The sequence below is a fragment of the Copadichromis virginalis genome, linkage group LG1 (genome assembly GCF_057382275.1).
Source record: "Copadichromis virginalis isolate Kocher_CV1m ecotype Utaka linkage group LG1, C_Virginalis_male_GT1.1, whole genome shotgun sequence".
Lineage (NCBI taxonomy): Eukaryota > Metazoa > Chordata > Actinopteri > Cichliformes > Cichlidae > Copadichromis > Copadichromis virginalis.
The window spans coordinates 13,629,276-13,654,354 of NC_140618.1; the positions used below are offsets into that span (position 1 = coordinate 13,629,276).

Below are 25,079 nucleotides of genomic sequence, written 5' to 3' on the forward strand. Positions count from 1 at the left end.
GGCTTAGCCTTCCATTGTTAAGCCTCTGCTGGCTGGTGAGTCTTCTGTGACAGCAAAGGAAGGCTTTTTGATGTAATCTTAACATAACATTACAGGATAAGACAGTAGCACGTCTCTGCTGATGCAACATTAAAGTGAGACTCCTTTCTGAATATTATGCTTTATACGTATATTTTACTTCATGACTCCAGATAGATCCAGCCTGCCTCATTGTTCATAATATCTTCATTTCTCTTTTGCTCCATCTCAATAAATAATATGTGTACACATACCCAGCAACCTACGCAAAGAGAGATGTCTAGTAGATTTGGCCCAAACACAGTCAAAAAAGTTTGGAGCCATAGGCATAGACCAGCCCTCACAATATGATTGTGCAAGTGCGTCACAGACGATGTGTTTAGAACTGCTGGCAACCAGCCAACTGCAGATTTCTTCAAAGACCCAATAGGAAATCCTTAAATTCACTTTTTATGAGCTCTTCTGGTAATTATAGTAAAAATGAGTTTGAACCCAGAAGTTAAAAATATAAGTAATGTGTTTAATCTACATTTTTCTTAAATATTTATAAAATAGTTGTTGCCAAATCATTGTAAATTGTTCACCTAAACTGAACAAGGTGTTTGATTTTTTACGACTGGTTACAGTCATAAAGTTGCTGACAGTTAGTTGCTGACTCCGTTTTTGGTATCACAGCAAATTAGGCCTAATAAATTCCTGACATTGAAGTATTAGATGTTGATTACATGGAGAAAAAGGACTGATATCAGATATATAATATGTATCTGTATTATAGATAGTTGATAGATGTCCAAAATGTTGAAAGGAGAAAAAAAAGGAAACAGTTAAAACAATATTTCAGCTTTGTACATTTAGATGTTTTACTTTTTACTATACACCGTTAAGTTTGATCATTTCACTGATGTATATGGTGCAGTTCATGTTGGCACACTTGCTCTGGTCCATTGATCAGCAGCTCTTGAGGAGAACTGAAAGTGGATACTGGGCAAAACACAAAGACCTCTGTACAGGGGATGTAAGCAGAGCCTGTTCTAATCAACCTGCTTGCCCACCACAAAGGGAACCCTGGCTTAGATTACCCTCCTGCTCCAGCACCACATGCTTTTGGGTCTAGTTGGTAACCCAAGACAACAATATGTATTAGTGCACACGCACAAACACATGCAAAGATCGCTCAAATACCCATACAATAAGTGCAAAAAAGCACAGGAAGGCACAGAGGCACAACCACAGGCACACAGGAACGTACACACATTCATACACCACCCACTCGTTTATACCCATAGACTTGCACATAAGCACAAAGAGAGGTCGAGAGAAAGATCTTGGGCGCACCAGCAGAGACTTGCAGCAATGAGTTTGTCATCTTCTTTGGGGGAGACAAATCCTTCCCTCTCTCTGTAGTAAACTAGACTTTCTGAGAATGTGGGCCTGTGTGTCACTGCTGGTCACAAGACCCTGACACACTTTGTGTGCAGTGAAAGCAGGAGGCGGGAGGGACAAAGTCTCTGCGGATTATCCCCCAAGTGAGAATCCCCATGCAGTGTGACGGTCAGCCAGAGGCCCGTTGAGCTTCCTGTCAAGGAGCGAATACCACTATTGCCAGTGGATCAGGCTGCTCTCTGTGGTTACTGTAAAAACACAGTGGCCTTGGTGGTGTGTCAAAAACATCCACCATTCCATGCTTCACTGAAAGATCTCACAGTGAGGTGGAGCTATTATTAGCTTAGGTACAGCAAAGCCTCTTAGAGATCTTTATTTAACCAGATTGGCTGTCTAATGTATGGACACTTGAGGAGTTTGTGACGCACAGGGCTTTCAGGAACAAGGCAGAGGCTTTGCAACCAGTACCATTGATAAAACAACAATGCTACTACTGTCCTGCTCCTCTCTTCTCCTCTGGTCTCCTCTCCTGCCCTCTCCTGCCCCACCCTGTCCTACTCCCCTTAAATGACTGGGGTTTGGCTCTGACAAGGGGGTTCCCCACCGCACACCAGTTTCCTTGCACTGGAAGGTTTTAGGTAGCAGGCTAATCTTAACTCAAAGCAAGGAAAGGGCTGTGAGCCAGGTAACGTTGTCGCCCCCGATCTGACCCTCATCTGCTACCTATTTTTTTTCACAGTCTATTGAGGTGAATAAAAATACACAGAAGTGTAACAGTTGATAAACTTTCTTACCTAATTTTTACCTGCAATATAATAATAAATAAGCTACTATAAAACACAGAGAAGAACTAATATGATAATCACCATTAAAAGATATAAATTTAAACTTTGAACAACTGTGGTGTAACAGTTCTATAACTGAAGTTGACGAATTGTTACACCACTGATACGGTAGGACTACCTGGCAGAGGGATTTCTCATTTGTCATCTGAGGAGACTGAGCCATGGACTTTTCTAGAGACAAGTTGCTCTCATTACTTTCACCAGGCCAACTCAGGCATCTAATGAAAAATCCAAGACTCCCTCACAGTGTTTTTTAAGTGTCTTGAATATAAACAAGATCCAAACAAAGTAATTATGTTTGGATGAACATAATTGCATTATTAATAATTATGATTTCTTTATTACATAATTAAATTATGTTGAAGGAGCATTAAAGTACATTTCTGCCTACTTTGGTTTATCTAGAAGTCTTTTTATTTAAAAGTCACCTTATCTTTATCAGATAACTTCCATTGTCTTTATAGTAATAAACCAGCTTAGCCTCCAAGTTTAACAAAAAAACAAACAAACAAAAAACTCTTCATGTAATTTATAGTTGTAGTAATTTGGGCACAGTAAAAGGTTAAGTTGGTATAATGTCAGACTTGTGGGCACATTTTGTGGCAAAGTTCACACAGTTTCTCATAATTTGTGTGAGTAGCACAAAGACAGCAGCTGATTACCATTCAGCCTCTGGAAATGGCTGACCCTATTTTTAAAATTAGTTCATTAGCTTGTGTTATTTGCAAAACCCAGACAAGAAAACTAGAGGATTCATATTAGCAGTCAGTTTATAACTTCTGTGACTGTTATGTAGCAATTTAGCAATTGCTAGTATAACCAAGCCCTTTAGCATTTAGCATAGCCTTACCAACTGCAAAAACTAATTTCCTGATTTGTGGCGATAGCTTATGTTCTTGTTATGGCAGGAGAATACTACTACATTATTTGAGTGCAATGTTACATTTTCCTTTCCTGGCCTGTATGGTGTTAAGCAACAGCACCTCCTCAGAGAAGCAAGAGGAAAGTATGTTTTTTTACTATTCTCTTCTTTCCATTTGGTACCTTCTTTCCTGTCCTTCTCTTTTAAAATTTTTTGTTTATTACGACAGTTAACTCAAATGATACTCTACTCTAAACATGACTGAGTGCTACATTGCACTGATATTTATAAATCTACTCCTACCTTCTCCTATTTCTCTGTAATTTTACAATTGTACAGTGCAAATATTTGAGAATAAAAAACACTCTTGCAAGATTGTCCTGGACAATATATGCAGCAGTTCAATAAGAAGTAGTAACATACATTAATAATGCACCCATAATTCCACAAAAGTACCACATACACAAAGACCATGCAAGTCTTCCAAGCTAAGGTAAAAGCATCAGAATAAATGTAAATATTTTAATATGCAAGTGTTAGTTGAGATTGGAAGAAACAAATATACTTTTGTATTTACACTAATCATCATGACTGTGCATAGTTGAACATTTTTGCAGCCCAGACAGAAGAACAAACTGCAGTCACCAAAGTTACATGTTTATAAGTTTCTGTAGTCTGTCATTTCCCAGTTGAGGTTCAGAATCAGAGGATACACTTATTCAAATTAGAACAGCTTTCTTCTTCTTCTTCTTCTTCTTCTTCTTCTTCTTCTTCTTCTGTCCTTCTCTTGCTCTCTGTCAGTCAGATGTTGTCGTCAGAGGATACACTGCTGGGTCTTGTGACAAGCAGGCAGGGCCAGTGAGAAGCTGAGCAGCTATAAATAACAGGCTTGCTGCCGCCGCCACTTTTGTTGCTGTTGGACACAGATGGCAGGCAAAATCCTGGATACATACTCTCTTTCCAAAATTATTTTGCTTTTTATGAACTTATTCAAAACTGGCCTTGACATCTGATTTGACAAACCTGTCATACCGCTGTTATCAGTCCATCACTTAGAGAGGAAATATTTATGAGAAGCCCCAATTTCAGATTGTTCTATCTGTGTTTGACAATTTAACAAAGATTTAAGTTTTGTTATAGCCTTGATTCCTGTTTCAAATTTAAGAAAGCTGTATTTTTAGATGGGTAGGTACGTTCAGGGAATATGGGGAAGTGTTTTGCAATGATTTCACAACCTTATCCTGTACAGGCTACAGTGTGGTTTTAGCTAAGCTTACTCATTGATGTCATATTTGAATGTTTTGCAGTTCTTTAAGTGATGTAAATCTTTTTTTTTTTTATGTTTTTACTTTTACACTAGAGTAGACCTTATATTCATCATAGAATGAAGGCTTTACAGAAAGTCTGATGTTACATGATGTCTACATTGTTTTAATTTGCTAATCTCCATTGAATATGTACTTTTTGTAAAACTTTTTTTTTGTGTGGTAAAATATAGTATATAAATATAAGTTTAAGTTTTGAACTTGCCTTTTCTGTCTTTGACCATGGCAAATAAGTTTCATAGTTGACTTGTAGAAGTTAGTTCAAGCAAGTAATCGACAGGTAATAAGAAGCCCTTAAAATATGTATTTTTACAAGTACAAATGAAGCAAGCCAGCAGCACCCGCAAAAGCAGTAAGGATTTTGAATGTGTCGCCACATGAAGTGTTGCGACTGTTCATGTAAAGTTAGATGGAAGGGCCATGTCTTTCAACCACGCTTGAGGTTGGTAGATGATGCATATGTGTTTGGAGGTTAGATTTCAAATTCTTGTGGTCATCTTCTCAAAATGACCCAGGACTTTGGCTTTCCTGCCTGTCAAACTAAATTAGGATCTAATAACAAGAAGGACCAGCAATTTAAACATTAAGACTGACTGTCATCGTTTTTAGTATGGTCTTTTTTGTCTTGCATCCAGCCATCAATTCAAAACCTTGTTTGACTAAGACTTGTCATTGAGTAATTTTTGGTTGACTGTTAGAAGACACAAGTGTCATAAGCAGAAACTTTGCAAATGAGGCCAGTGAAGGTTTTTATATGTGACAGTATCTCTGCAAATGCAACACATGTGAAACACTAAGAGGGATTTGGGGGATACTCCAAAGGCAGCAGTAGAGCATAGCAATGGAAGTTTATCAATAAACTCCAACGAAATAGTGCCAATGCACACAATTGGCTCTCATCTATTTGTTTGTGTGTGGTTGTGTTTGTGTGTGTGTGTGCATATGCTGGCTGTGCCGGATGACCTTTGGTATAAATAGCCTGCCGGCACTAGTTGTGATGACAGCCGACAGCACGCACCGTTGTGTGAACTTGTTTCCTGAGTAGTGCTGTTCATCGGTTATCCCTCTTGGAATGATGCCTGTATGACTGTCTGCTACCCAGCAACACCCTGGCATCTAATTTCCTGAAACTGGACTCAAGCACAAGCTCGGGAGACAACCACAAAAATTAACACATAACCTCATTTTTTAAATTTGACTGACCATAAAAGAGGTTTGTGTGTATTCCTTGTGTAATGAATAGTTATTTGAAAACAAGAGTGGAACAAGCTAAATACACTTACTAGTACTAGGAGAACTGTATGGTCAGACAGTGGACACATTGCGTCTCTTTTTATTCCTTTTAAATGTAACAGACCAGGAAGCCTATAGCAGATATTCAAACCTCAAAAATTCTCAGTGTCTTGGTTCCTTTAATTTTGACATTTTAGTTTTAGTGCTATAGCCTGAGATTGGTCAGTTTGGTCGACCTAGTTAAGTCGTACTCAGGAACGTGTAGGGGAAAACCCAATAGACACATTGCTATATCCTAATCTTCTCTTCCTTTCTTCTCATAGATCTGGAGCCTGATGACAACACATCATTTTATATCTTGAATGTGGGCCAGCCCCAGTCTGTGGTCACTAACCACCAGTCTATGAGCTTGCCTCGCCATGGCATGCCATCTCACTCCCCGATCATCAACACTTCACGCCTTCAGACACAAAAACCAGGATCTGAGCCCCCAAGCTATGATACACAAGACTCTAAGTATGGTACCTCCCCCATGCTGCCTTCTGCTCCTGTGGAGGCACCAAAGGCCTTTGAGTGCCCAAGTATCCAGATCACATCTATCTCCCCAAGCTGCCCGCAGGAGATGGATACTAACCAGGAGGATCTAAGGGCCAATGGCCCTGATGGGGACTACCATAGTGACAGGCCCTTGTCCAGGGACCACCTGTATTTGCCACTGGATCACTCCTACCGGGATTCTTCTCTCAGCCCTAGTCCATGCAGCAGCCTCTCATCTAGGAGCTGGTTCTCTGATGCCTCCTCTTGTGAATCATTTTCACATGTCTATGATGATGTTGACTCAGAGCTGAATGAAGCAGCAGCCCGCTTTAACCTGGGCTCCCCTCTCACTTCCCCAGGCTGTCCCTCTCCTCAAACTGGTGGAGGTGGAGTTATGGAGGAGCTGCCCCACTGGCAGCACCACCAGCCCACATTTGTGCACCAGTCCCACTCCATCAGCTTGTCTCCTAGACAGTCGCCCTGCCACTCGCCGCGCACCAGTGTCACTGATGAGAACTGGCTCAGCCCACGTCCACCTTCCAGGCCTTCCTCACGTCCCACCTCACCCTGTGGGAAGAGGCGTCACTCTAGCGCTGATATTTGCTATCCTGGCTCTTTATCTCCCCATCACTCACCCACACCCACGCCGGGACCTTCACCTAGGGGCAGCGTGACAGAGGACACTTGGGTTGGCAGTCCTTCTGTAGGCATGTCACCATTTCAGTGCTGCCCATCAGAGGCAGACATCCCTTCCAAGACCAGAAAGACCTCACAGGACAGAACAACTATGCAGACCGGGAAAGGGGAACTGGGACTAGATGACCAGGGAAATATGTCTCCTAATCTAGACTCCCCTTCAGACGAGGCCTTGCACAGCTTGAAGAAGGATGGGCCTGCTGAACAGTTCCTCTCGGTGCCCTCGCACTTCTCATGGAATAAACCCAAGCCTGGTCATACACCTATATTCAGGTAAATATGTTAATGTTAAAAGAGTGAAAGCAGGAAGAAGTGAAGGATTGTCACATAACAATTTATATTCAAATGTATTCAAATGCTGTGGAAGAGTCAGTGGGAGATAAACTGTCTGGGGAAAAAAAATCAGTTGAGAGCAAGGGGTAATTCTCCATATTGTTAAAAGAAGTTTATTTTATAATATCCTTATGTTTTACTTACTATTTGTTTAAAAGAAAAGACACTTTCCAGACATGGGACACCAGGGTTTTTCCTGGCAGAACACTAACTTTTGGGTAGTGTCTATACATGTAAGGAATACTGCTGCCATGGACTGGATAATAATGACACTTAAGAAACTGTATTACCTTTCTTAACATTTTTTGACATTTTATGAACAAGAGTGATTTTTTTAAACATTTAGACTTGGCCTAATTCTGACAGAGCCACTCTACACATTCTCAGTATTTTCTGTGTCCAAAGGAGTTGTTGGACTTATGGGAACAAGCAATTTCATCCTCAGTGTATTGTAGAAATACTTTTGAACATTTAAGACTTTGTGTTATTATTGCTATTAGCAGAGTCTCTTTGCCCCTCTCTCTGTGGTGTAGGATTTGTAATAGCAAATATTAGTTATAAATCAAGACCACAGCAAACTAGAATAGGATATGCTTAAATAAAATACATTCTCTAGCAAGAACAGAAACTGACAGATATACGTGAGAGGCATGTGTATGCCTTTCTTGCATTTCTGTCGATGCAATTGAATGCAGTATGGACTGTTTTGGTGTTAAAAGTCATATAAAAATGTGATCTGCTAAGATTTCTTTTGTGGCTTTTACAAAAGATTTGACCAAGGTACTCAATTGTACATATGTCATTAGTATTAGAATAAGAGATTATTTGTGGATGACATCCAGAATTGCCATGTGATGTGGCGATAGCAGTCCCTTCATCACCATTTTGTGAATTATTAATTTGATCACCACTTTGTAAAACAGCACGTTGTCAGTCTCAAAAACACTTAGTAGGCCAAGGTTAGTCCACAGACCTGAGCGGTGAATGTTTTTATGAGTGTTGTGAGCTGTCATAAAATTTCAAAACCTTTTTTGATCTAGGTGAGAACTGTAAACTCTACAGTGCAGCAAATTTGAATCATGGTGCATGGTATATGAATAATAGGATGGCACTCTGTAGATCAGTATGGGCCATAATGAGGGAACTTTGAGTTATATATTAGCACTGTGTGCGTGTAAGGAAACGCAGCATGTATTCAAAAACCTACCAACATACACAGAAATATGAGGCGAAGTGTCCTGTCTGTTCTCCAATGTGTGTAGCAGATGAAGACATGGCCTTGTTTATGTATACTGGCCCCTAGCACTGTAAATCAGCACAGGGCACATATGGCATGAGGGGTACACACAAATACACACACAGAGACATCCATAGACATAACACAAATGCTTGCTCACTTAGCCATAACACTATCCAGACAATAATAGGGTCAGATTTATGATGAGTCACAATTAGATTTTTGCACTTTGACCTTCTAAAGGTCTTTTCAGACATGGGATTTGTGACATTAAAGGCTACATCAATCTGTGAAAGGGACAAATTAATGCAGACACAGGTAAGTAAATGTTCTCCATGGCTCCACTGAGACATTGCCACGATGTTGATGAAATTAGCCACGGTAATTAGGTACGCAGTGAAATTTTACAACATATGAGTTAACATGTCAGATTCTTATTAACGGGTGGGGATATAGTTTGGTAATTGATATGCTAGTTATTTAAGTAGTGATGAAAATGTTTCCATACAGATTTTTGTAAACTTTGGTAAACAGATCAGACAGTTACTAAACAAAAGTCTGAAGTAAAGTAAACAGAGCGATTTGCTTTTAGATCCTGATTGGCACATGCTTGGGATAATTTATTATATGTAATTATTGGCTATCTCTGTGTTACGTGTATAAATGCACACACAACTCTTACTTGGGAGAAAATCTAGAAAAAAAGACTTTTAAAAATGCCTTGAAGCAAAAAATTAACTTTAGTTCCTGTTGATTTTTTGTCAAAATTTACATTTTGTTCTGTTAGTTAATTGTCCTGTCACAGGCTCTGTCTTTATCAAGGATCAAGGTTTTAAATGTCACTAAAATGTGCTGCACTTTGTGCCGTGTATAATCTCGCAAATACACACAGTATCAGATTAGTTCGTAGAGTTTGGCTAACCTTAGCAGTCTTAGCAGCAGTACCCTTGATTTCATTCACGCTAGTGTATACAAACTGGTGCAGAATATCACTTCGGTTTATATTCGGTTTACTTTCCCACTCGCTTGTTTACAACTTGAATTTGCAGGAGGATAGACTGAGACATAGCCGTCTGTCAGAATTGCAGCCCCGGGTAATAGCCAGTAGCACTTTAATATCTTTGTACCACTTTGTACTACAGTTGTAAGTTAATAAAATAAGAATGTACATTTAACCAACTGGGATTTCTGGCACCGAGTAGCGAGGGCAGCAGCAGTTGTCAACAAATGGCTGGTTGCTAGTCACACATGTCATTAGCCTTCATGATTGAAGACTTTATGGTAAATTTAAAAGTTAAAAGAAAGATTTCAATTAGAACTGGGCAATAAAAATGAAAACTCATTAGCAATATAAAACATTGTCAGTATAAAGTCCATCCATGGAGGTAGTGGTATAGAGGTAGTTTTGTTTTGTTTTTGTTTGTTGTTTTTATTTCTTTGGACGTGAAAAAAGCATTTTCCCAGTTCTTTTGTGTTCTGCCTTAACACTTGAAGTTTTTGCCTAATCAAAGTTAAGATTTTAGTTTGGTTATATATATAGTCAGAAGTAAAAACTCTAATCAGAAACAGAGATTTGATTGTTTAAATGAATTAACTTCAAGCATTTTTTTTTTAACCATGCCTTTCTTATTTAAGCTAGTAGATGCTGGCAGATAGATATTGGCATACACAGAAACTTCAGATGAAACTTCTCACTGTTTGTGTTTTGCAATACTCATGTTAAGTTGCTTGCATACATAAACATCTCGGTCAGTAGCAGTGTTTTGAACAGATGTCCCACATGGAATGAAAAATTAGCGGGGAGTTGACACTTGCTCTTACAAAGAATTTTGTCATGCTCTACTTCCTGAGCTGTCTGCAGTGACAAATTGATGTCATTTGTAACGTAAGCTTTATTTTAAGCAAAAGGTCCATTTTACTTAGTGATAAATGTTTTGTGTGCAGCTCCTCCCAGTAAACAGCAACAGCACTAGCTTAGATTAGATTTTTTTTTTAACAAAAAGTGAAAGTAACAAAGGACAAATATGAAAAAGAGTAATGGAACTCTCACATAATTTATTTATTTATTTTTTTAAATTAAGAGATCAGCGGAAATGGCATTATTGTTTGAAGATCATGCATTTTATACTTGCTGCTAAATAGTGGACAAGCCCATTAAGATGTGCTGAATTAAAGTAAGAACTTGCAAATAAAATGTTATTAGACCTTGCAATTTTTGCAGCTTGTGTGGATGGCAAGAATACCTCATTATATGGAAAGGATGAAAGTGGGACCATGGAGGCTATAGTGAAGACTAGGTTGTGGGAATGTTATTGGGTGAGGAGCACCTACACTATGGCTTAGACATTTGAGAAAGGTTATGCTATGTCAGAACAGAGGCCACTGCCCTGCCTCGTCACAAGCTCATATTTCCTCTGTCCTCTTCTGCTCCTGTCACCATAGCAGCCATGCAAACCCACACTACGTCGGTGGTTATGTCATGGCTACTAGGAGGAAAACATAAGGGTTGGGATGCGTCTGTTACATTGTGTGGGAGCTTCGATATTGTTCCATGCTCTCAGTCAAATTCTAGTTTGAAAAGTTAAATTACTGAGATTGGCAAACTGATGATTTTGGAATTTACATAGTGCTACAATTTATTTGTTTATTTTTTTAAATTTATAATGGCACCAAGACAAAATAACCTATAGAAAGACAGGGAGGAAGGAGAAAGAAAAATAAGTAAACAAAATCAAGCATTGCTGAAAGTGTCAGAGTATTTCCATGTGCAACATTGCACCATACATATGATTGGCACATCTTTGTGTAAGAAGTTACATTTTAAAGTGGTAGGAGAACCTGTATAGTATAGCTAGTTGGTGTGAAATCAAAAGCTTCGGTTAGCTGGAAAAAAACATTTATATAATATCCGAGACTTGCCTTTTCATTCTAAAAATAAGTATTCCTTGTGGTTTTATGTTGTTTGGTAGTTTAAGAAGTGAAACGGCTCCACTGAAAGCCTGACTCACATGTCCTTAATTCAGTTTGATCAGACTGCTCGTAAGAGGCCTCTCAAAATGGAAAAGTGAGTCGGCTATACTGGCTAAAACTTTACAAACTTTCCTCTGAAATTATTTGGGCTGTCAAAATTCTGTCATACCGTTTAGAGTAAATTTTGATGCTCGAAGGCTGCACCTTCTAAAATAGGGCACTGCACAAAGAGCTTACAGTGGTCAGTACTCGGGCACAGATCATATATAAAACTTACACCTATAATTGTCTAAAGTACTGAGACAATAATGGATTCAGTCCTTTAATGCACAGCTGCATGTGTTCACATGCATCCGAATACGTGTGTTGTACTAGTGAAAGAAAAAATAACATGACACACGAACAGTTCAAGGTGTGGCAATGGATTGAAGTGTGGCTTGCACCAATTCAAGACAAAAATGATCGGGTTTTTTGTCCATATGTCAAAATGTGTTTGGGAACGTGGCTCTCTACTCTCAAGTCGTTATTTTTATTTAATGTTCTTAAAAATATTGAAATAAATAATAATCAAAAACAATACGTGCAGTAATAGACAAATAAAATAAAATTAATGAATAGGCCATGGCTTTGTTGATATTAATGGCTCATAGTGTTTACAAAATGTTTTGGGGATAAACTGCTGTAATGCACTCAAGTGGAGAGACCTAGTTTCTCTGTGGAGAAGGCCATTGAGTGTTTTGTTTTCGAGTGCAGCTGTTCAAATATGATTGTGGCCTACACAGATAACAAAAAGAGGCCCCGAGGAAAAGCACACACAATGCTAGCCCATGCAGTTTGCAGCACATAAAATATATACTTCTGCAGTATGCACACAGACCCACACACAGATTAATATGCACCGTCTGACACACACTCTTGTCCTACCACCTATTCACTGACCCACACAGTAAACGAGTAAAGACTCAGACAAAAAAAGTCCCTCTTAGGAAATGATTCACCGTTTAAGGCTTAACTTGACCTATAACAAGTGTTACGTTTAAGAACAGGATTCATACATGTGGGTATTCCAGTGATTCACTGTCTGATGGGGCTAAGCACACTGCATTTTATACCCCCATTTTGTACCTGTTGCACCATTTCAGCCCATGAAAGGGGATTACCACTTTTTCAGCCTTTGAATGTTTAAAGGCATCTTTAAGACAGATTGCTGTCATCAGTCATTACCTTTTAGATTGTGCTGCTTGACCTTTTATGACTGTTAAAATGATTTATCTACATTTAAATAACATAATAAGACCGTGCCCTCTTAAGGCTTAAGCTTTTGGATATTTTGAACAACACAACTCTTACCAAAGCTTTCATGTCTCTGTCTCTCTGTGTGGGTGTGCATGTGCATGCTCGTGGTATTCCCTTTCCTCCTCAGGACCTCTTCACTGCCTCCTCTAGATTGGCCGCTGCCAAGCCAGTTTGGCCAGTATGAACTGAAGATAGAGGTACAACCCAAAGCCCACCACAGAGCACACTATGAGACTGAAGGCAGCCGAGGGGCCATCAAAGCAGCATCCGGTGGCCATCCAGTTGTAAAGGTAACTCTTCCTGCTACTCAACGTTAAGAAATGTTATAAAGATATTTACTACTAAAAAGCTTAGTGGTGTGTGTGTTGATTGTTTGTTTTTTTTTTTTTTTTTTTTTTTTTTTTTTTTTTCCCAGTTTTCCTCTTTTTTTGTACTGAGATCTTGTGGCAAAAAAGCCAAAATGACTTTTACAGAGCATAAGCTGAGCAAAATACAAGAAATAATGCCTTTGCCTGAGTATTAAATTCCCGTAGCTCAGGACTGATTTATTGTTAACACAATGCTTGCCATGCATTCCTAAACTTATACTTTACATTATCTAGTTCCCACTGTACCAACCACAATCTAGATGTCAACTCGTGAAGCCTACATGATTGAAAATAAACATGAAATGGAAAAAAAGGCTGAACCCAACTTTCTAAATTCAGCAGTTGGTGGGAATTTTCCTCTGCTGAAAGAAATATATATTTTCCACATAGCTTGTGCAAGGATCAACACTCTGGCTAAAAATTCAAATACTCTCTAATAATATAAACCTGACACATCAGGGAGTTGGTGAAAAATGGGATCATTCATTGCTTTCCCAAAGATCTCAGCACCTGCCTATTATGTACTAGAATCGTTGTATGTTATTTGACTATAAAAAACGTAAGTGTTCAGGCTTGCACCTCAAACATCTGCTGGTTGTAGGGAACAGACACTGGATTCAGGGTGTCAGTTTACATGTTTGGATGAGTAGATTGTCACACGGACTGTCCCGCGAGAAGACTGTCAATTAGTTTGTTGAAGCAAGAAGACAAGAGCTGTCACTGTAGCCTGGTCAGCTGGTCTGTCATTTGATAGCACCTGTGAGAGAGTCGGTGAGCCAGCATAGAGCTATGGTGTGCTTTTGACTCAGAGAGAGAGGAAGATTCTCATTAATATTTTAAGGTCCCAGTGACAAGCTTTCTTTGTATGTGATTAATAAAGGGTCTAATGCTTGGCCATAATCATTGTTGCGTAACCTAACAATGACTGAGATCAGACTGATAGATTGGTTGGTAGTCCAGTCATCCAGATGGGATTGCTTTTACTAGTTTGTGCTTCAGTGCCACGTACATCATTTTCTTTTTGGACTGTGGTACTGAATGATAATGGATTGCATTTATATAGCGCTTTTCTAGGCATCCAAAGCGCTTTACAATTCCACTATTCATTCACTCTCACATTCACACACTGGTGCAGGCAAACCACAGTTGTAGCCACAGCTGCCCTGGGGCAGACTGACAGAAGCGAGGCTGCCATATCGTGCCATCGGCCCCTCTGGCCAACACCAGTAGGCGGTAGGGTAAAGTGTCTTGCCCAAGGACACAACGACTAGGACAGAAAGAGCTAGGGGATCGAACCGGCAACCTTCCGGTTACAGATGTGCTTCCAATCCCCTGAACCATGGCCGCTACGAATAAGCAGTGTGCCCAAACAAAAATACACCTCACAAAACAAGGGCATGCAGACCACTGCCATTTGTTGCTTTAGAAACAGTCTATGTCCTTATACATTCAGTCATGCAGGCTCCCTTCAGGCCAATCATTAACCATTTCTACCTCAGTTAGACTGAGATTCAGTACAGCCATATGTGACGATGCATAATTTAGCTATCAAATTTTTTCAACCAAGCATTTGCCACGCTTGCCCTCATTTCTCATTCCTAAAGGGAATTGATAACTTACAGTACTTGCTTTGCAGTAGTTAGTGACTAGAGAATATATATATCTCAGGTCAGAGAAGGCAACTTAAAAGTCATTTCCAAACCCAGCAGGAATCTGGTTTGTACTTACTTGATAAATTGCCATACAAAAATCTCCTTCAGAATAATTCTTTGATCTTCACAGATTGCTGCTAAATCTTTCTCAGCATGCCGTTACTGTTTGTATTCAGTAGCAGTAAGCTGCCACTACCAGTGATGAAAATGAAAATCAAATGTGTTTCTGCTAGAACACACTTTCATCATCAGATTTACAAACAATAATGCACTGTCACAGAGAGGATAAGCAGAGACAGTGAGGGAAAGGCACAGATAACAGCAATGGTGTGGAGCTGCATGCACAGAGAGAAAATGTGTGGGTGAATCGATTGTACAAGTGAGAAGAATGTGCGAGTGAGTCATTTATTCGTTTACCTGTTTGAATATACATTAATTGTGACATGAAACTAAAGAAGTCCTTACAGAGATCTCTATTCAACAAATACACATATTCTTTCAAAATGTTTAATGCATTAGCAGTTTTTAAAGTTAATGGTTTTCATGCCTCAACATTCATTACTTGTATTCAACTTTGAACAAGTCACTTCTTTTAATATTAATAACAATTATTTCACGTACACAACCCGTATGTGAGTGTAGACATTAAATACACTTGACAAGCAATTAACCATTGTCTTGCACTACTATGAGGACAGAAAGCACTTGTCTAGCAGGTCTAACAGTCAGTCTTTGTTTACCAAACATGCACTGCTCTACTGTTTAGTCTCTTTAGCGTCTTTGAATTCACTGTGCAAAAAAACACCTTATTTGAAAGGTCATTTCTTACACTGTCATGTCATTGTTGTTTTTACAGAAACACATTTACTTCGAAAACCAAAACCACAAACACACACACTTTGTGCTTTGTGTTATTGTTTTGAGAACACACAATAAGATGCTGGATATAAGGGCATACATAAGTTAAATAAAAGCATAAATGGCAAATACAGGAAACATGCATTCTTATTGGAGGAAATCCCATACAACAGATTCAGTATATATTGAACATGAGGAATCAGAACATTTGTATATAGCATATTTTCCAGGTGCACTATTTGTGTGAAGTTGTTCCCTGAAGGCAGAATGTCACAGGGTTCGCCATGTTTGACTGCATCTTCTCTGCCAAAGAGTTTGAATAGATTTAGATTTATATATAGAGTTTGTGTTTTTGTTTTTTTATGTATTTCAAATCCTGCAGACATTAAAAACCCGTCTTCTTTTCGTTACTATTTCCTGCTCTATAGTCAGTGCAAGCTCTTCTTCAAAGATAAATACTATGAAACCCCTACAGTTGTCCTTTCTGTAGATTATATATCATCTGCACTTTGTGAGTCCTTTTACTCTTTTAGAGTCTTGTAGTGTGATGTCACCAGATGATGCCATAGCTGCCATCTGGCCATGTTAATGACTTCCCTTTGTGATTGCACTGTTGCACAAATCAGTGCACCACAGAACTGCTGTGTCAACAGAAAAAACAATGTGGAGCTGGTGCAGTTTAAAGGATTAAATATGTTTGCCTTACTCTGTTGCAGTATTAGGAGCAGCAGAGTAGGTTATCATATACCTTCTTTGTCTTTGTGTGTTCTTATATCAGTGTCTTCAGTTCTTCTGGGTCTGTATACTTACAGATGTCTGAGAGAAAGGCCTATTTTTCTGGCCTCTCTTTTAGCAGTTGTAATGTTTTTTTGGTTTTTTTTATTTCTTTTTGCTTTTTGGCTTTTGGGGTTATTGGCTTTATTGTATAATGATCAGTAGGAATGGAGAGAGAAAGAAAGAGGGTGGATAAAATGAAGAAAACAGTGGACTCAGACCCAGGCATCTAGTGTGAGAACAGCCTTCAGTACATAGGGGGCACACTCTTGCAAATCTCTCTGTTATGTCATTTAGGCATCTACTAGCTTTTTGTGTTCTGCCAATTATTCACTTATTTGGTTGTTTATCTTTCAATAGGAGTCCCAACAGAGTTATGAAGGCTACTCTCATCTTTATTTTTGTGTTACTGCTGTGTTTGCAAGTTTGAAATATGTTTTTCATAAAACCTATTTAACAACTTAATTTTGATATGTTAGCTTGTTTCTATTTAGTCACTTAGTCATTGGAAATGAATGAATGAATGGGCAAGATAAGAAGTGGTTTTAGGTCATTTATTTTAAAACCTGGAGTAATGAGCCCCACACACAGGATATAGCGCCTCTTAAGAACCATAACCACAGAAGAAACTGATCAGAATAACCACTGGGGAGATCCTGTTGCCTCACTTAAGTGTGAGGGAGCATTATATGTAATTCATCTAACTCTTGCTTACTAAATAAAACATGAGACCATGATTGGTTGCAAATTTGACATGATCTTGGTTTGTTAATATATGTAAAATTTAGGGTTATGGTTTTGATCTGCTGGTTATCACTGATCTTTTGAGGGGGGAAAAGGGTCTTGAAGCCTTGGTTTTCTGTCTGCATGCATGGTAGCCAGACAAAGAAAGAATTACTTTTTACATTGAGTTATTATGATAGACATGATTTATAGCTCCATAGAATCTGAGGAATGTTACCTATTCTTATGCAAAGACTGATACTTGTGGCTAATTATATAGTTGACCAACTATAGCTTTGTAGTAGCAATTCAAGCTTTTAATCCATAAAGCAGGAATTTGGTAAATCCTACCATCTCAATCTAGTTTCCAGCAAAATATGTAAACTTTCTAATGGGTGACAGTAACAAAATAACAAAATGGAAATATAATCCTTTTGTCCTAGCAGACAGGATATAAGCTTAAATTCAACATGCGTTCCTCAGACATCTGTGGATTTTCTGGCATAGAATGGGCTTTTTATGGGGATTTCCACACATAAATTGGATTTGTCTATGTTGTTGGTAAAACCAATTAGTCTATTAGGCCACAAAATCACTATGCCAGCAATCCCAAAATCTAAGGTAGGAGCAACTGATCTCCATCTGTCCATATCACCTATTCTCTTCTGTTAGTATTTGAGCTGTTCCAGCCTGCAGTTTCCCGTGAAGGCCACTCCATGTCCCACCTCCACCCCATGTTCTTCCATTTAATGTTTTATCTCACTTATGAATATTGCATTTGTTGTCAGTGATGCCTGTTTTGTTCTGTATTCTAATGGGAGGTCCTGTCTTAGACTGTTCCACACGTGGAACAACCTGGAGGTCCTAGAACAAAGCCAACCCTTTAAAAATAATAAAGCTTTATATTATTTTGACTAATATGGTTCTGAACTGAAGTAGCAATTAGGGCTGGGCCATATTATACCGTTCACGGTAATACTGGTATAATGTTAGGCAACGATAGGAAAATGAAATATCGCGATAGAATGGGAGTAAAACGCGCATGCGCAGTGCCTTTGTTTTCATACGCACATGGCCGATTGTTGAGTGAAACAGATGAACCAGAATTGGTTTGTAAAAATGGTGCAACTTCCGTGATGTGGAACTGGTTTGGTGTTTGTCCGTCAGATACACAACAAAGCACATTTTTTTTGCAGAACATGCAAGCGGCCGTTGTTATTGTTGTATTTGTCGGACTAAGATGCTCTTAAATCTGGGAGTAATCTGGGTCCTAAACTCCGTATACTTCAGGTCAAACAACACTGCAGCATCACTTAGAGTTAAAAACTGTCTAAATTCTTTCATCTTTAATAAAACGATCAGCATTGCTGCTTTACCAGGTGTAACTATAAAGTTTAACTTCCGGGCATCCATGAAAACAAAAGTTATTACATTTAACGGAGTTAGAAGTTAGCAGGAAGCTAGCGGAAGTTAGCTCGCTAGTTTCGCTAGTTACCTAAGCATGATATTGCATGTTCTGACTGAGAGATTTCTGAAAAAAATCAAACGTACAGCTCTGCTATCACTTCCAACATAAATGAAGACAGGAAACTAAACAGCAGTGACGTTTGTAGGGTTACTGAAGTTGGGCTAGCTGGTATATAATGATGTGCTACGTGATCGCTAGCGACACAGCTATGTTAGCATAACATAAACAGTGAAGCTGGAGGACGAACACTAACACTTTTCCACTTATAAAAGTTAACGTGAAGGTTCTTCATGGTTAGAAACAAATGCAATCGCATGGCAGGATGCTGTAAACGGACCAAACTTCAGTCAGGAGAACAACTGAGATAATCCATCCACAATACGAGGTTAGTCATTAATATACTGCAACAACATGGGAATAGAGCAGCTGCCAGAGAATTCAACATTAATGAATCAATGGTACAGAAGTGGAGGAAGCAAGAAGAATGAGTTTAATAAAGTTTGATTTATCTGACTGCTTTGTTTCGCTTAATGTGCCTTATAATCCCGTGCACCTTATGGTCCGAAAAATACGTACTGCACACTGCAGTTTAATGTTGCAAAGCACCTCTTTTTAACTTCAGTGGATATTATACATGGTTATGCTCAGGATATGTCAGCCCATTTCTACTGGAAATGCCTTTTGGTTAAACTTTCAGCAAGGAATTTGCATTTGCACTGTTACATTTTTATAAAGCTTTAATGTACATAAAAACCAGCTTCTTGTTTAAGTGAAAATAAATGGAAGGTTGTCTTTTTGCGCTAGTAATGTTGTGGAGTTGTATTTTGTCTCGCATCAATTATATCGTCGGTTATATCGTTATCGCAAATTTTCAAATATATATCGTGATAAATATTTTTGGCCATATCGCCCTGCTCTAGTAGCAATGTTGTATTAAAAAGATATCCCGAAACTGCTCTCAACAAGATACAATAGGGACCATCTGACTGTCTTAATATAACTTTTCATTGTAGGATGTGGCTACATCTGTGACTGGCTGTTTTAGTCATTCCTCTGGGGCTAGCTGCAGACCTTAATCAGTACACCTGTTGCTAGGAGACATATAAGTCCAAAGCCTCTCTGGCTGGCTGAAGGCTGAGGTATCCTTGTGCGTATTTAACCAGCTTATTTGAGTGCTACAACACCCAGACAAATATAAGGACCCCTCTGGTATTACTGACTAGGCTACAGATGTGGAGCAAGTGAAGCCCCCCCCCCCCCCCCCCCCCCAAAAAAGTGCATAAACACAACAGGACTATCCTGTATTTTTACGGCGTGCATGGGAAAAAAAAAAAATCAAATATCAAAATTTATTATCTCCATCTTTAATCTGTTACTATAGTTAAGGAATCTAAATGAGGCTATGGTGTCTGGTAACAAGCATTTGAAACAGAATACGACAAAAGTTGTTTGAGACGACCATATATTTCTACCAGCTTGGATGCATTAAATGATTTGGTCCTAGTGCTTGAACGCTTGTCCATAACTCCATTACTGTCTGTCTCTACGGCGTCTCTAGCCCCTTCTTATTTTATCAGCCTCAGTTTCTTTCATGTATTTTTGTAATTTTTTGTGCCGCTATGTCTCTTCCTTTGATTCTGAATAGACTGGGGTACAGTGAAGAGACACACAAACAATAATGCAGAGCCATGCGGGTTGCACTGTGTGAATTGGCTGGAGCTAGTGTTGTTTTGCCTCAGGGTTGTATTTGATGTAAACATGTCAGAAGCTTGGCTCTCATTTGTTGTAATCAGGCTTAAAGCACAGAAAGAAAACAGTTGCTGAGAGCAGGAGAAGGAGAGAGGTGTGTGCATGTGCATAACGAAGAGTAAAAGGGGGGGAGGTTAGAATGAGGAATAAGAAGAATTGCGCTTGGACCAGCTTAGCAAGGCCATATACAGCCCTCATGCAGTATACAGTAAACGCTCTCTGTGTGTGACAGTGTGAACGCGCATGAGTGTGCGCATGTATTGACCTTGTTTAAACAAACAGTTAACCGGCCCCCTGGCTCTTGCTGCCCTCCCTAGTGTGCTGGGCAAACAGCAAGCCTGGGTGAGCTGATCTGTGTGTGTGTGTGTGTGTGTGTGTGTGTGTGTGTGTGTGTGTGTGTGTGTGTGTGTGTGTGTGTGCATAGATCCCAAGCCATGGTGCCACCATGTCACACTAGGGAAACCACTGCCAGTAAAAACGGGTCCTCTGGTGACCTTGACCACCATTTCTCCCATTTTTACATCTGTTGCACACGCATGCTGGTCAGGCTGTTACACACAGACACGCACACTCACACGCGACAAAACTTTGCAAGAATCGCAGTTTACACTAGAGTCAGTACACTTAAATTCACACATTGTCTGACACACATACACCAACCGGTATACGCTCTAGGGCTGTAGTTTACATCGACGTGGCTGCTCACTCTTTACACACACACACTCCTGCATACACACAGAGTCTCACCATGGTAACAATGGAGCAACACAGCGAAACAACTTAGCAGACTCAGGCGCTAGCTGTTAGACAGTGTCGAGTTACGGCAGTGAGCTAGATCGAAGGTAGAGGATATAAGAGGATAGAGAAGAGAGGGTGACAAACGTAAAAGAAAGAGATGAAAGAACATGTCGGGTTTGAAGAGAGTGAAGGGAAAAAAAGGAAGAGGACAAAATAAGTAAAAGACATATGTAATGAATGCCAGGTTGTAGATAAAGCACTGTGTGTGTGAAGAGAGCCTGTGTTTTTCTTTTGAGAGCAGGTGCTGTTCCCTGATGTTCCATTATCAGATCTCCTGATGTCCAGAACAGCTCTTAAGAGGAGCTTTAATGTTTTTGTTTTTTTGTTTTTGTTTGTGTGTTTGTTTCTTAAGAGAGATGTGCCTATTTATGTATCAACGGTAAATTAAAATAAAATATGATGTGTCTTTAGTGGAGTTTTGGAACATCAGAACTGCTTCAGTGCACCTAGGCGTTGACCCCATAAACCAGTGCTATCTAACTTGGCTTTTCAAAATCTGCCATAACCATTTGGACCTTTTCTCTACATATATTGGCGCTATTGTTTTTAGCAAATTGTGCTGATTACCCACACCTTAGTCTTGATCTGTGACGAAATATACTTGTCAGTGAGTGCTGGTATTTTTATAGTTATTGAGTGACTTTGTCGTGACAATGTTCAGGATTCAGAATTAAGCGCAATGCTGCTTTTTATCAGCCCTGTCGATGGGAGGTAATGTCACCCTGAATAAGGAACCACTCCCACCAGATTGAAAAACTTTACTCAGGAAAAATTTATATTTGCAGTGACACTTATTGTGGGTAAGGATCACTACATTATTGGTGTCCATTTGTGTAAGTCTTTAGCTATGCAGAGACTGTGCTATGCATATGCAGAATGCTGATTTGTTTGAAAAGTTGGGCTCAACAGGAAAGGAAACGACAGCGGAGTGCACTACGAACCATAAGAAGAGCGAAATAAGCACAGTTCCACATAATTTTGAAGCTGCCCTCTGGTGACAATACTCAGCTACAACACATAGAACAAGGATTGCTAGGCTCTGTGTAGCACCTGCGGACTACAAACACGCTGGGACCTTCCTAGCCTGCCTTTAGGTAATCAGCTGGATTGGTGTGTGATCACTGCAAATGGTCCTAGCACATGATTTCCAGAATTTTAAACTTGTGAAACCATTCAGTGACACTCTGTGCATGATTGACATCCCAGAAGAGACCACTTCCCCCAGGATAAAAAAAAAAAAAAGAAAAAATCATCAAAAAATAAAGTTAATTACTCTGAATTTCTTATTTGAGGTAACCTTTTCCTTTAGTGGCACAAGCAGACTCAAACTATGTGAGCAAAGTGCACCTCCATGGCATTACAGAGTCACCAGATCCAGTCGTATCCCATGAGGTGAAGTTTTTCCCCTTTAATCTGCCATGTTTCTATATGGATACAATGTTTTTTTCCCCCTCAGCTTCTAGCCTTATTACTGGATCAGTGGAACAGATGAAGGCCGAAAATAAGTGGTACTTTATTTAGTATGAGCTGAGTATGTAACTGTATCCCGGAGTTTTATTTTAGGGGAGGGAGTTCATCCCAAACTCTATCCATGGTCAGAAGATAGAAGTCAGAAGTTAGTTACATGCTCTGGTGAACATTGGCCTGGGGTCATGTGATGGGTTTTAATGTCACTTTGGTTTAATATAAGAACTGATCTCTATCAGGCCTGAGTTGCATGCTGACTGACCAGCAGAGCTCAGTGAACAGGCAGAAAGCTGAGGAGTTGAAAGTGTAGAGACCACTCTCCTGTGGTATTTCACACTCAGCCGTGGATATAGGGGGTGGAGGATGGGGCACTCAGGAATGTGAAACAAGTCAAGGGTATGTGTCGTGTACATCCACTACCGAGAAGAGGAGTCGGCAGTCTTGTGCCAAGACCATGGCACAATCACAGCCATGGCATGTGCGCTTGTTTACATGTCCTGTTGTTAGCAGGTGATGCTTTATCCAGTTTCTGAACTGAAGGTGTAAAAAGGTCACCTGAAGTGTAGTTAGATTACTTTTTCTGATCCTCGTTGTAGTGCTCTACAAACAAATGCAGTGATTTGAAAGGTTAATAAGGTGTTTAAAAAATGCAGTGACATATTTTTCTTTGTGCAGCTTTCACTACTTGTTTGCTGTACTCGTTCTGTGTGCTTACACGTGTAGATCAGTTTTGTGAAGCTGCTGTTTTTTCACTTATCTAAATTAATCAAAGTAAACCAAGTGAAGGAAATGCCAGACTAAAAGCAATTTTGGTTTACTAACTATGACAGAGACTAGCTTGGCACGTGTTGTAGTATGTTTCTGTTTCATCTGCGGGGTTGATTAACTGAGACTGCTGAAGTGAGCCTTTTCTTTCTGGCTCTCTTATCAGGTTTTGCCAGTTTATTATTTGATTTTGAAAACAACTCATGGCCTGCTAATTGTATATTTGTCAACACTCCTGCTCCACATAGAATCCCTCATGTGTACACAAAGAGAGTGAAAGAGGTCAAGATGAAGGGGTTAAATGAATGGAAGGAGAAAAGGAGACCTTCTGTTTCATGGTTGCAGAAAAACAAGGTTTCCACTTTATTTAACAGAGTGTTAAACGTGTTTACCCTCAACAAATCAGCTCCAGGTATTATTGTCACTAATAGTAAAAACAAAAAACCACATACCGTACCGTACTTTAAAAAAGAAAGAAAGAAGATTTTCTGTGCTTTTTGTGCTTTTCATTTTTTTGCCATTTGTTTGTCCTCTCACAGATGCATTTTTCCAGACACTTTTAACTCTTTTTACCCTGTCTGGAACACACATGGTGCTACAAATAAACATGTCTTGATTTATAGACAGACACACACACACACACACACACACACACACACACACACACACACACACACACATATCACACGTGCAAGCACTGTCTATGATCACTTCCACACTGTGCAGGCATGATCATAAAACAAGCAACACAGCCCACAGACTGTTGATTCCTGTGACTCTACATTTCATGACTCCAGAAAAATGGTGTCATTTATAGCCGTGGATCCATTCAAGCTGGTGGGCATAATTACCTGTTAGCTCGTTACTTGGAAGGTTTGTTCTTCGATGTGGCTTTTAAGATCTAATGTGGTTTTTAAAGATGAACCCATTACTGGTTATTATAGGGGCCTCATGTTGGCCCTTGGTGCAGCTTCCTTCCGAATACATCTCTTGTGCCAGATGTTCTGTGTTGAATTCAGATTCACATGGATAATGGTGAGAAAGAGAAGACTGTATCTGTCAGTTTAAATGATGAAGTTAGATTGCAAAAATGTATGGTCCCCTCTTTGAATTTATAATTTTTTAAGGGAGGAAGCTAACCTCTGTGGTCATCAACCGTGTCAATAGTGCCACTGAGATTATATTTTATTTATTGCAATCACAGTCTACACTTTAAGAAAAGGCAAAAACACACACCCAACAGCAATGTGAATCACTTTTTTGTTTAGTCATTCAGCTGAAGTAATCCATCACTGGGCATTAATGAAACAAATTTGCAGGATGTGGTGGAGAAGTGTCAACATAACATTGGGCGGGGAGCTTTTGCTCTGAAAACTCAGGCTAAGCCTAGGGGAAATTCTGTTTTTTGTGGGGTTTTTTGTTTGTATGTGTTTTTTTGAAAGCCACAGTTTGAAATGCAGCCAGTTATTTCTTTGGTACCCATCAGCAAACCTTAAATTCTGCGTAACATAAAACAATACTTTTAACACATTTTTAACCAAATATACATTTGGCCACTTTATCCCTTTCTGTCATTGCACTTGATGCATGCCATAATGCTTTGCAGCAAGGTGTGGTTTCAGCTTGAAGCACTGGAAATTATAGAGAAATGTATAATAACCAGTCTAATTTTGTTTAGTAGCTACAAACAGCGTTTGGCTGTTTTTAAAAACAAACCACCTT

General features: G+C 39.4%; 1 protein-coding gene across 2 annotated transcripts in view; it reads left to right on the forward strand.

Moving 5' to 3' along the window:
* nfatc3a (nuclear factor of activated T cells 3a) overlaps positions 1-25,079 on the forward strand; it is a 61,409-nt gene that overhangs the window by 11,724 nt on the left and 24,606 nt on the right. For both annotated transcript variants that reach the window (XM_085451659.1, XM_085451651.1), the window contains exons 2-3: positions 5,990-7,172; positions 12,863-13,025. In XM_085451659.1, coding sequence (XP_085307785.1) covers positions 5,990-7,172; positions 12,863-13,025 — 1,346 coding nt within the window. The remainder of the gene's footprint in view (positions 1-5,989; positions 7,173-12,862; positions 13,026-25,079) is intronic.